The following is a 13,599-nucleotide window of genomic DNA, read 5'->3' on the forward strand; positions in this document are numbered from 1 at the left end:
AAGATCCCATTGCGTTGGCAGACTTGAAAAAGGAGGCTGCGGAATATTTTTTGCTTAATGGCAACTCTACAACTTCGCTGCAGTGCGAATGGGAAGCTCATAAATCCGTCATGAGGGGCATATTCATCAAGCGTAAAGCTAGGCTACTCAGGCAAGCTAGAGAGAAACACACAAACCTTCTACATAAAGTAGGAACTCTAGAAGCTGCTCACAAGCGCAACACTGATAGTGACACCCTCAGAAGCGAATTGTTTAAAGCTAGAGCTGAGTTAAAAGCACACCTGATAACAATACACCAGCGTAATGCACTCCATCTGAGGCAACATTACTATGAGGGAGGGGACAAACCAGGCAAGGTCTTGGCCAGATGTTTGAGGAGAAAACAGTTATCCTCTTACATTCACAACCTCCAATCCTCGGAGGGTCAGTTAATAAAAAGCAATAAAAACATAGCGGCCACATTTAGACATTACTACAGTGAACTTTATAACATTCAACAATCTAAGGCTCAGCCACAGGGAGAAACTCCCCCCTCGGAGCAGATTACCCACCTTGACAGCTACTTTCAGGGATTAGACTTGCCCACTTTAAACGAGGAAGGGAAAACACACTTAGATTCACCCATCACACTTGAAGAAATATTACAGGCAATCAAAGACTCCCCATCAGGGAAAAGCCCAGGCCCGGATGGTTACACAATGAGCTATTACAAGAAACTATCGGAAGTTCTATCCCCGCACCTATTAAAACTATTTAATGATTTAAGAAATAACCCATCCCTATCTAAAAATCTATTAGAGGCCCATATCACAGTCCTCCCCAAGCCAGGCAAACCTGCAACCCGTCCTGAAAACTTCCGTCCCATCTCCCTCATCAACACTGACATGAAAATCCTAGCTAAAATCTTATCTACCAGATTAAACAAATATCTCCCCAATTTGATATCCTGTGATCAATCCGGATTTATTCCGGGCCGAGAAGCCAGAGATAATGTCATCAAGACCGTTCATCTCATTAATTCTGCTAAGGCTTCGGGCACACCTATGGTCCTCTTCTCGTCCGACGCGGAGAAGGCCTTCGATAGGGTTCGCTGGTCTTTTCTGCGTCGGGCTATGACTGAGATGGGAATCCCGGAATCTTTCCTACATCTGACCTTTGCTTTATACTCCAATCCCAACGCGAAGATAAGGGTGAATAACACCCTATCAGAACCTTTTCTCATAAACAACGGAACTAGGCAGGGCTGCCCACTATCCCCCTTGCTTTTCGCCATCTCTATAGAAATTTTAGCCCAAAAGGTTAGGAACAATACCAAGATCAGGGGCCTCAAAGTAGGCCACTCAGAACATAAGCAAGCGTTGTACGCGGACGACATTTTGTTCTCCCTGACAGAAGCGGAAAGCTCCATGCCAGAGTTATTAGCAGAGTTGGAAGCCTATGGAAATGTTTCAAATTTCAAACTTAACTTAACAAAATCAGAAATTTTGAACATCAATACCCCCCACAAAATCATACAGGATATTAAAGACAACTACGGAGTCCCTTGGGCCCCACGTACACTAAGGTACCTGGGTGTCCAACTGACACCCAACACCCAAGATCTCTTCAAATTTAACTACTGCCCCCTGAAAATTGATATAACACGAGACTTATCCTCCTGGAAAAATAAACCCCTGTCCTGGCTAGGCAGGATAGGGGTGATAAAAATGAATATTCTCCCTCGGATTTTATATATAATGCAAGTATTGCCCATACAACTCCCAGATAACTACCTCTCTCAATTACAAAAGATAATAGACCAATTCATATGGGCTGGCACCCACCCCAGAGTTCCAAAGAAAACACAATACCTTCCTAGAGATAGCGGGGGGTTGGGGATTCCGAATCTCTCAGCTTATAAACAAGCAATAGCTCTCCGCCACATAGTAGAATGGGCTCATAACACCGAGAATAAGACATGGCTCCAATTAGATAGAAACATACTTAAGGTAAATAATGTTGCGACATTGGCCTGGACCCCGGCACAACAGAGACCTAAACACATTCAACAATACCTAATTACAGCACATATTCTATCGGAATGGGACAGAATTATGTCTACCACGACACACATCTCCTCAAAAATAGGCCCGCTCTCCCCGCTGCTAGAAAACATTGATCTTCCTTACCATAAACTGAAAAGTAAAATATTGACACCATATCCTCTTAGGACCGGTTCTATCAGTTTCGTTTCTGAGGAGGGTGGGTTGAAATCACAACAGACTTTAGCAGAGACACATGGGGGAATCTTCTCCTCATGGCTCCGATATAACCAACTGATTCACTACATTTCGCACCATAAACACAGATCAGACTTTGGGAGAACCCTTACACACTTTGAGAAACTTTGCATACATCCTAGTTACCCTAACCATTTGATTTCCAAATTATATAAACTTATCGCTGCCCCCTCCACAGCCTCTCTCCCATCATACACAACTTCATGGCACCGGGAACTGAACCAAGAAATCGATCCTGAAAAGTGGCTGAGAGCATTTAGGCTCATTAGGTGCTCCTCGGTTTCAGCAAAAGTACAAGAAATTCACCTTAAGCTAACTAGCAGATGGTATTTGACACCATTAAGACTGAGTAAGATGTTCCCCGGCACGACCAACACTTGTTGGAGAGGGTGTGGGGAAGTGGGTTCTCTCCTTCATATCTGGTGGAGTTGTCCCCGCTTGACTTGTTACTGGAAGGCGGTGTTCCAGGCTATGTCGGACGTGCTGGGAACAGCGGTTCCGCAAGTACCTGAGACATTAATATTCTGCTCTGTGCCCCAACTAACAGCAAGGGGCAAAAGAGCTTTGTTTCTACTCATGTTGACAGCGGCCAAAAAGATCATTCCAAAATACTGGAAAACACAAACAATCCCCTCAGAGCAGGAATGGCGGAATCAGGTGGAGGATCTGCTATTATTAGAGAGATACCATTACCTGAAAGTCCACAAATTAGATAACCATGATCTTTTAGTTGCATACTGGAACAAAACCATATAGTATTGTTGTCCATTTAGCTAGGGACCGAGGTCCTCTCCTAAGTTGGGTGACCCTGCTCCAGGGATTACCAAACCTCCTCTCCCTCCGTCACTGGTGTCGTTTTTTTTTTTTTTTTTTTTTTTTTTTTTTTTTTTTCTCCCCCTTTTCTCCCTTCCCCTCTCTTCTTCACCCCTTCTATTCTAACGCTTTCTCTCTTTCACTCTCCGGAATCTTCCGGTCAACACTCTTATCTGCACATACAATGTTATACATTCTTGAATGGAAAAAAGGAAAATGAGGTTTCACCTCATAGATAGAATCCGAATAGAGACTAATCATTCACAGGGAATTTCCTAAACGACAAGAACTACATTGGACTGAAGATTAAGTCTCATTATCGTATAACTAGATTGTATTAACTCTCAGTTCGTAACATCTTTAAAACTATGTACTAATTATTGTCAATGGAACTATTGTGTCATTATCGTGTAATAATGTTTGTCTCAACTTTTATTTGATATGTTTGGTGAACCTCAATAAAAAAAAAAATTAAAAAAAAAAAAAAAAAAAAATGGGGGTTTAAGTAGATAAGTACTGTTTATCTTATCTGCTAAAGACAATTAGAGTATATGAGCTACTACAGTGATCAAGCAATCACTGTGTATACTGTAGCAAGTTTTGGTTTCTGAATTCTGGAGTATGGATTTAACATTTTAATCTTTTGTGGAAATTGGAAAAACATACATTTTCAGATTAAAATTACAGGACATGGAGCAAAATAAATACTGTAATGTATTTAGATTGCTGTATTCTTATGATTAAAAAAATCCATACACAAGTCAGATCTCATTTTAAAATGAATAAAAAATATATATGTGCATTTTTTAATATACATATTCTGTATATCTTGCATTCAAAGAGATGATGGTAATATGAGATTGTTACAGAGACATTGTATGTGTATGTTTGGGGGGGGGGCAGTGGAGCTCTGTTATCGGAGTAGAAAAGTGTCCCTCTGGCTCTTTCAAATGTTGGGAGGTATATATATATATATAGGTATTATTATTCTTTATTTATAAAGCGCCAACAGATTCCGCAGCGCTGTCCATGGGTAACAAAGATAAAAGGACAGTACAATATGAGACACCAGACAAAATTTAACAAATAAATACAGGGGGAATTGGGAGCCCTGTTCCTGTGGGAACTTACAATCTAAATGGGTAGGAGGGTGAGAAATAGGAGGTTGGGACTTCAAAGGTGGAAATGATGTTAGTGTGGAGTTAGATGAGGGCAATTATTAGGCAAGTGGAATTCATTAGTTACTGATTTGGTGATAGGCTTCCCTGAACAAGAAGGTCTTTAAGGAGTGTTTAAAGGAGGAGAGGTTGGGGAACAGTCTGATAGCTCGAGGAAGTGCGTTTCAGAGGGTTGGTGCCACACGAGAGAAGTTCTGTAGTCTAGCAATGAGAGGAGGTGATGGTAGAAGAGGCAAGGAGTAGATGTTGACTGGCGTATATTTGTTGATGAGTGAGGACAGGTATGGGGGGGCTGCATTGGTAAGGGCTTTGTAGGTCAGAGTGAGAATTTTGAATTTAATTCTGCTGTGAATGGGGAGCCACTGTAGGGACTCACAGAAGGGTGCAGCGGATACAGAGCGTCGGGAGAGGTGGATTAGCCTAGCAGAGGCATTTAGGATGGATTGAAGGGGGGAGAAGCGGGAGAGAGGAAGGTCAGTTAGTAAGTTGTTACAGTTGTCAAGTCGGGAAATTACTAGGGAATGGATTAGCTGTTTAGTAGTTTCAGCACTCAGAAAAGGACAAATTTTGGAGATATTGCGTAGGTGGTTGCGACAGGATGAAGAGAGCGATTGAATGTGGGGTATGAAGGACAGATTGGAGTCAAGTGTAACTCCTAGGCAGCGGACTTGGGGTGATGGGGAGATAGTGGTGTCACCAACAGTGATAGTAAAGTTAGAAACTGGAGTAGAATTAGTTGGGGGGATTAGAAGAAGCTCAGTCTTGGACATGTTGATTTTTAGTTGGTGAGAGGTTATCCTGGAAGAAATGCCAGATAAGCAGTCACTGATGTGGGAAAGAACAGACGGAGAGAGTGCAGGGGTGGATAGGTAGATCTGAGTATCATCAGCATAGAGGTGATAGTTGAAACCATAGCTACTGATAAGTTCACCCAGTGAGGAAGTATAAATAGAGAAGAGTAGAGGGCCTAGAACAGAGCCTTGAGGTACTCCAACAGACAGAGGCAATGGAGAGGAGTCGCCAGCAAATGACACAGAAAAGTACCTATTAGAGCGATAAGAGTGGATCCAGGAGAGGGCAATGTCACAGAGTCCAAGGGAGCTGAGAGTCTGTAGGAGGAGGGGATGGTCAACAGTGTCAAAAGCAGCAGACAGGTCAAGTAAGACAAGTATACAATAGTGGCCATTGTTTTTAGCAAAAAGAAGATAGGTATATATATATATATATACCTATGTATAGCAGTTAAAATTATACAATATTTTTATCAGCACACAAAATAATCGTTTTAAAATAATCTAAACGGTCTTTTTTTAGTATATTCTGCATTCTTTTGAAGTTCACAAACATGCTCTTAACACAGTTCTGATTGCCACAGCTGAATTAGGGCCAGTGATCTATCTATCCAGCATGTAGCATGGTGAGCCTGGGGTGTGTAATTTCGATGCACAAATCACTTGGACAAAACATTAAAATAGAAATTATTTATGTCACAGGGAGAGTCACACACCGGGTACAGATATGCGCGTGCACACGCACAGTAGTGTGCTCGGTCGGTGATCCTTTCGCCTAACTCTCTCTCCCGCTCATTTGCCCGAAACCATACAGCTGCAGATTCGTTTCTATGGTAACAGATCAGAAAAAGGCGTTACCCCAGAGCGTTGCATTATTGGGACTTGTAGTTCTAGTTATATCTGAACTTCTAGTTGGTTGAACATGAGCGGCAGAGTAGGACTACAATTCCCATAATGCACTAAGCTAAGCGGAGATTGGATGCTTGTGGACCTATACATCTCTCGTCCCGGGAACCTTGAATATGGAGTTGGTGCTAAATGTCTGATGGCAGCGGAAGCCGCCGGGCCCTTGCCTAGAGACATGTTACTGCTCATCGGGGTTGTGTGCGGCTTGAGTTACCATGGTGAGACCTGTGTGTGACAGAACCAGCATCAGTGACCATGGTGAGACCTGTGTGTGACAGAACCAGCCTCCGTGACTACGGTGACAACTGTGTGTGACAGACCCAACCTCAGTGGCCACGGTGTGACAAACTCAGCCTTAGTGACACCTGTGTGGGATATACCCAGATTTAGTGACCATGGTGATACCTGTGTGTGACAGACCCACTCTCAGTGACCATGGTGAGACATGTATGTAATATACCCAGCCTCAGTGACCATGGTGAGACCTAGTGTGATAAAGTGTGACAGAGCCAGTTTCAGTTACCATGGGAGAACTTTGTGTGATAAGACCCAGCCTCGGGGACCATGGTGAGACCTGTATGCGATAAGATGTGCCATACTCAGCCTGAGTGACCTGGTGTGACAGATCCAGCCTCAGTGACCATGGTGAGACCTGGGTGTGACAGAGCCAGCTTTAGTGACCTATGGTGAGACAGAACCAGCCTCAGTGACCTATGGTGAGACCTGGGTGTGACAGAACCAGCCTCAGTGACCTATGGTGAGACCTGGGTGTGACAGAACCAGCCTCAGTGACCTATGGTGAGACCTGGGTGTGACAGAACCAGCCTCAGTGACCTATGGTGAGACCTGGGTGTGACAGAACCAGCCTCAGGGACCATGGTGAGACCTGGGTGTGACATACCCAGCCTGAGTGATCTGGGTGTGACAGAACCAGCCTCAGTGACCTACGGTGAGACCTGGGTGTGACAGAACCAGCCTCGGTGACCTATGGTCAGTCCTGGGTGTGACATACCCAGCCTCAGTGACCTATGGTGAGACCTGGGTGGGACATACTCAGCCTCAGTGACCTATGGTGAGACCTGGGTGGGACAGACCCAGCCTCGGGGACCTATGGTGAGACCTGGGTGGGACAGACCCAGCCTCGGGGACCTATGGTGAAACCTGGGTGGGACAGACCCAGCCTCGGGGACCTATGGTGAGACCTGGGTGGGACAGACCCAGCCTCGGGGACCTATGGTGAGACCTGGGTGGGACAGACCCAGCCTCGGGGACCTATGGTGAGACCTGGGTGGGACAGACCCAGCCTCGGGGACCTATGGTGAGACCTGGGTGGGACAGACCCAGCCTCGGGGACCTATGGTCAGACCTGGGTGGGACAGACCCAGCCTCGGGGACCTATGGTCAGACCTGGGTGGGACAGACCCAGCCTCGGGGACCTATGGTCAGACCTGGGTGGGACAGACCCAGCCTCGGGGACCTATGGTCAGACCTGGGTGGGACAGACCCAGCCTCGGGGACCTATGGTCAGACCTGGGTGGGACAGACCCAGCCTCGGGGACCTATGGTCAGACCTGGGTGGGACAGACCCAGCCTCGGGGACCTATGGTCAGACCTGGGTGGGACAGACCCAGCCTCGGGGACCTATGGTCAGACCTGGGTGGGACAGACCCAGCCTCGGGGACCTATGGTCAGACCTGGGTGGGACAGACCCAGCCTCGGGGACCTATGGTCAGACCTGGGTGGGACAGACCCAGCCTCGGGGACCTATGGTCAGACCTGGGTGGGACAGACCCAGCCTCGGGGACCTATGGTCAGACCTGGGTGGGACAGACCCAGCCTCGGGGACCTATGGTCAGACCTGGGTGGGACAGACCCAGCCTCGGGGACCTATGGTCAGACCTGGGTGGGACAGACCCAGCCTCGGGGACCTATGGTCAGACCTGGGTGGGACAGACCCAGCCTCGGGGACCTATGGTCAGACCTGGGTGGGACAGACCCAGCCTCGGGGACCTATGGTCAGACCTGGGTGGGACAGACCCAGCCTCGGGGACCTATGGTCAGACCTGGGTGGGACAGACCCAGCCTCGGGGACCTATGGTCAGACCTGGGTGGGACAGACCCAGCCTCGGGGACCTATGGTCAGACCTGGGTGGGACAGACCCAGCCTCGGGGACCTATGGTCAGACCTGGGTGGGACAGACCCAGCCTCGGGGACCTATGGTCAGACCTGGGTGGGACAGACCCAGCCTCGGGGACCTATGGTCAGACCTGGGTGGGACAGACCCAGCCTCAGTGACTAGGGTGTGACAAACTCGGCCTTAGTGACACCTGTGTGGGATATACCCAGATTTAGTGACCATGGTGATACCTGTGTGTGACAGACCCACTCTCAGTGACCATGGTGAGACATGTATGTAATATACCCAGCCTCAGTGACCATGGTGAGACCTAGTGTGATAAAGTGTGACAGAGCCAGTTTCAGTTACCATGGGAGAACTTTGTGTGATAAGACCCAGCCTCGGTGACCATGGTGAGACCTGTATGCGATAAGATGTGCCAGACTCAGCCTGAGTGACCTGGTGTGACAGATCCAGCCTCAGTGACCATGGTGAGACCTGGGTGTGACAGAGCCAGCTTTAGTGACCTATGGTGAGACCTGGGTGTGACAGAGCCAGCCTCAGTGACCTATGGTGAGACCTGGGTGTGACAGAACCAGCCTCAGTGACCTATGGTGAGACCTGGGTGGGACAGACCCAGCCTCAGGGACCTATGGTCAGACCTGGGTGGGACAGACCCAGCCTCAGGGACCTATGGTCAGACCTGGGTGGGACAGACCCAGCCTCAGGGACCTATGGTCAGACCTGGGTGGGACAGACCCAGCCTCGGGGACCACGGTGAGACCTGTGTGTGTTTTATAGCCAGCCTCAGTCACACCCAGGTCTCACCATGAGTGATCCTAGTGGGATCAACAGACTTGAGTGGCCATAGACCCAAGTGTGATATGTTGTGACAGACCAGACTTGAGTGGCCACAGTGAGATTTGAGTGTGATACAAGCGATAGAGCTGGCTTGAGTGACCACACTGAGATATGGTATGGCACAGTGACACACCCACCATGAGAGACCACAGGGAGACCTTTGTGTGTGAGAGATGTTATTGCGTTGGATATGTAATATGATACATGCAACAGAGCCTGCCTTAGTGACCACAGTGAGATACACTGTGTTAGTGACATACCCCCCCTCCCGACTGAGCATAGTGAGACCTGCATGTGCAACACAGTGTGATAGATCCGGTATGAGACCAAACTCTGACTATTATATTGTGTGATCAAGCTGGCCTGAGTGACCATAGCTGGGCTTGGTGAGACCTGTGTCTGCATACCCTGGGTGAGGTTATTTTCTATGGGATAAGATTTCTGACAAAAAGGTAAGCGTGCGTAATTCTTTATCATTGTACATTATACGAATAAAATTGTTTTTTTTGGAATTACACTTCCAGTATGTGTTGAAACACTGTCAAAAAAATAATAATCTAGTTCCCATTTTGCTAAAGGACTTGTGATGTCACAGCATTCACTTCAGTAGTTTGCCTGGGAAGCGGGGATAGGCAAGGTGTCCGTACACATACACTGGTGTCTGTGACTAGCCCTTGCAGTGTCCCCGACAACCTTAGTATAACTTTTCTTTCTGATTAAATAATAGGAATAAAAAAAAAAATATGTAGTGTGAATAAAGTTAGTGGCTTGTCAAGAGATTGCTAATATTGGGTGATAAGTTATGGAATAAATAAAGCCTGGGTGAAATACTGGATGTGTATCTGCATCTGTATAATAAAACCAGCTCTGTACAAAGACTTGGTAGTTACACTGGCACATGTATAGCCAGACAAGGGCTGGTTATAGGATCAGTGGTATCTGCATCATTATAACACCCAGCACTATATAATGACACAGTAGTGACACTGGCACATGGGTATAGTCAGAGGAGGGCTGGTTATAGGATCAGTGGTATCTGCATCAGTATAATAACACCCAGCGCTATATGACACAGTAGTGACACTGGCACATGGGTATAGCCAGAGGAGGGCTGGTTATAGGATCAGTGGTATCTGCATCAGTATAATAACACCCAGCACTATTTAATGACACAGTAGTGACACTGGCACATGGGTATAGCCAGAGGAGGGCTGGTTATAGGATCAGTGGTATATGCATCAGTATAATAACACCCAGCACTATATAATGACACAGTAGTTACACTGGCTCATGGGTATAGCCAGACAAGAGCTGGTTATAGGATCAGTGGTATCTGCATCAGTATAATAACACCCAGCACTATATAATGACACAGTAGTGACACTGGCACATGGGTATAGCCAGAGGAGGGCTGGTTATAGGGTCAGTGGTATCTGCATCAGTATAACACCCAGCACTACATAATGACACAGTAGTGACACTGACACATGGGTATAGCCAGAGGAGGGCTGGTTATAGGATCAGTGGTATCTGCATCAGTATAATAACACCAAGCACTATCAAATAATGTTTTTAATTTCAAATGTACCTTGGTGTCCTTCACTAAGGAAGGACTGTACTTTAGAAAATGTCTGCCACAGCCTTTGTCTGTACCTATCCCTGCTGGGAAGTATCTGCTCTTTTGCTTTCAATTAAATGTTGAGAAGAAAAGCTGTGATTAAATCATCAAAATCAATATTCCTTAGTACATTATTATTCTAAAACAAGGCAGAATAAGCACTTTGGTCGTGTTAAAGCATGTTGTATGGTAAAGCATAAAAACATACTCTGAAAGAAGACCACGTGCTACAGTGAGTTTTTGCTGCTACCATAAAAACTTTAATTAAAACAACAAAATCAATATTCCCCTGTATTGTGTTGTATGGTAAAATGAGAATAATCACTTCTGGCACGTTAAGCCATGTTGTATGTTACATGCTAAACGTCCTAAAGTTTACATAAGATGTTGATGTACTGGGATTGTCAGTCATTTCTCCACATTTAATTGAAAGCAAAAGACTAGCTACTTCCAAGGCCTTTAACAAAATGGGAACTAGATTTAATTTTGACACATGCTAGACGTGTAATTCCCCCCCCAAAAAAAAAGAATTGTACTTCCAAAAGAAAAATCATATTGTATTTCCAAAAACAAAAGTGCAATTCCAAAAAAAGACGATCGTACTTCCAAAAATGAATGGTATTTGTAATTAAAGATTTGCATTCTAAAAAAATAAATGTATTGCCAGAAAAAAAAATTAGATTTGTATTTATATGTCACAATTTATGTACAATGATAAAGAATCACACGCTTGCCTTTTTTACAGCAATCTTATTCCATAATTCTCTGGCTTCTAAACGGTTCTATGTCTGGAACCTCAAAATTGTGTGCGCTGCCTTTCCTAATTTTTAAAATAGATTTTTAAATACTTTTTTTCTTGATTACTATTTTTGTATACAGAGAAGGAGTTTAGCTCCCAGTCAACTGGGAAAAAGAAAGCCGGGTAGCTCATCTGAAGACGAGGAATGGCGTGACGATACAGTGAGTAGCTAAACACAGGGTAGGCCACATGGTGTACTTGTTTTTATTGTGCACTAGTTTGGTAAAACGTCCAAAAGTAATGAATCTCCATGAATACTAATATTTTTACACATCAGAAATTAGACATTGGTAGAACCCCAGTATTGATACCATGTAACATTCCCAAGCACTGATAATGGTACTTGAAATTGCTTAAAGGGATACTGTATTATTTACATTTATTTTGTCTTAATGTGTTTCAAATTACTTGTTGTTCCTGTATGTCTTTTTTTTTTTTTTTGTGTTTACAACATCTCATTAAAACAATCACCCGTTCTTTTCAAGGAAATGCCCTTAAAAATGGTCTGACCCTGTTGGTAACGCAGACCTGGTAATGTTATCTATGTCTAAATATAGTGGTATTGAAATGCTAAGTATAGCTGGGCCCAACCAGCTATTTCAGATACAGAAATCTCTCTGCTAACCCCCACTGGCAGATGATTTAGTGCTATCTTCTCCCCTTGACAAAGATTTTCTACAAAGAATACATTGGTTTACTCATATTTTCAGTCTAGGTGGTGGGTACTACAGGCAAAACCAGCTATTTAAAATGACAAAACAAAGGTAAATAAATACTTGTTGACAAATACACTCCAGCAGGTAAAATTGACAATTGGGAACACATTAATGTGAAGAAAATGTTAATGTACAATGTCCCTTCCACTATTGTACATTGGCATTGACCGTCTTGTGTTAGTTGAAATGCTCCGCTGCTTTGTACTTTACTGTAAATTTTGGCATTTTTACTCTTATTCTTCTAACTTCTGCAGAGTCCATCTCTGGAGGTTTGTGGTGCCTGCACAGTGCAGCCCTTTTTCTTTACTGTAATAAGAGAGATAAGCATTTTCAGGATAGAGGTATGAAACTATAGCATTAAGCTGTACGAGACATCACTCTAAATGGTGCTGTAGTGTCATTTCGCTGGAGCTTTAATGTCTTTACACATTGCTCAAAAAAATAATACATTTTACCAGAGAATGTATAAGTGACACATTACACACTTTATAGCAGTGAGAGACAGTGGGATTATGTGAATAAGATAAACCTAGCGGATACAGGGCCGGTCAGCAGATACATTATTTCCAAAAAAGGAAAACTACAAAAACGGGGTGAATATAAAAAAAAGTGTGATATGAATAATATGCTGTGTGCTCGGATATGGGAGATGCACCTTCTTCTAGTGCAGATGTGACCAGACTCACTGCTTCCACCAGGCGTCTAATCACCCAAACCAGCAATGCCCCCTTCGGGCATCACAGACAATCGCAAACTATACCATGTGGGATCTGCAAAAATGTGAGAGATCAGCAATAGACCTCTTATATCACTATTGGTGTGTACCTTCCAGCATCTGGTACCACACAGAAATATGAGCTTATCTACAGAAGCAGACACATTTTGAAAATAGCATTGAGATATGATGCCCCTAAAGTTAGCTCTTTGTGTCACTAGACCCCTCTTGCTTCACGTTAAAATTTAGAGCGAAACAAGTAGTGTATTATTTACATTTATTTTGTCTTAATGTGTTTCAAATTACTTGTTGTTCCTGTATGTCTTTTTTTTTTTTTTTTGTGTTTACAACATCTCATTAAAACAATCACCCGTTCTTTTCAAGGAAATGCCCTTAAAAATGGTCTGACCCTGTTGGTAACGCAGACCTGGTAATGTTATCTATGTCTAAATATAGTGGTATTGAAATGCTAAGTATAGCTGGGCCCCTAAAGTTAGCTCTTTGTGTCACTAGACCCCTCTTGCTTCACGTTAAAATTTAGAGCGAAACAAGTAGTGTTCATTTTTCAGATATCTTGAAATGCGCTGTTCACATAATTTGTACTTCGTGTTCTTAAAGGGATAGTAAACCCAAAAATTATTTTCCCATTGTTGGAAACCTCATATCTCAAATAACACCTATTAGCCATTTTTTTTACATTTACATACAAATTGCAATTGAAAATAAATATATGTGCTGCCAAACCCTTATTTTCAGTCATTATGCTGCCGAATTAACAAGTTCTACCTAGGTTGAACTAATATGGC

The 13,599-nt window shown here is 44.3% G+C and overlaps 1 protein-coding gene across 2 annotated transcripts in view; it reads left to right on the top strand.

Annotated features, from left to right (window-relative positions):
• The first annotated feature begins 6,068 nt into the window (after nt 1-6,068).
• Nucleotides 6,069-13,599, top strand: part of RAD54L (RAD54 like) — a 64,781-nt gene continuing 57,250 nt past the window's right edge. The window contains exons 1-2 of one of the 2 annotated variants that reach the window (XM_053693981.1): nt 6,069-6,225; nt 11,443-11,523. In XM_053693981.1, coding sequence (XP_053549956.1) covers nt 6,223-6,225; nt 11,443-11,523 — 84 coding nt within the window. In that variant the 5' untranslated portion in view covers nt 6,069-6,222. The remainder of the gene's footprint in view (nt 6,226-11,442; nt 11,524-13,599) is intronic. The other variant, XM_053693982.1, reaches the window with a different exon arrangement.

Source organism: Bombina bombina, chromosome 10, assembly GCF_027579735.1.
Source record: "Bombina bombina isolate aBomBom1 chromosome 10, aBomBom1.pri, whole genome shotgun sequence".
Classification (NCBI taxonomy): Eukaryota; Metazoa; Chordata; class Amphibia; order Anura; family Bombinatoridae; genus Bombina; species Bombina bombina.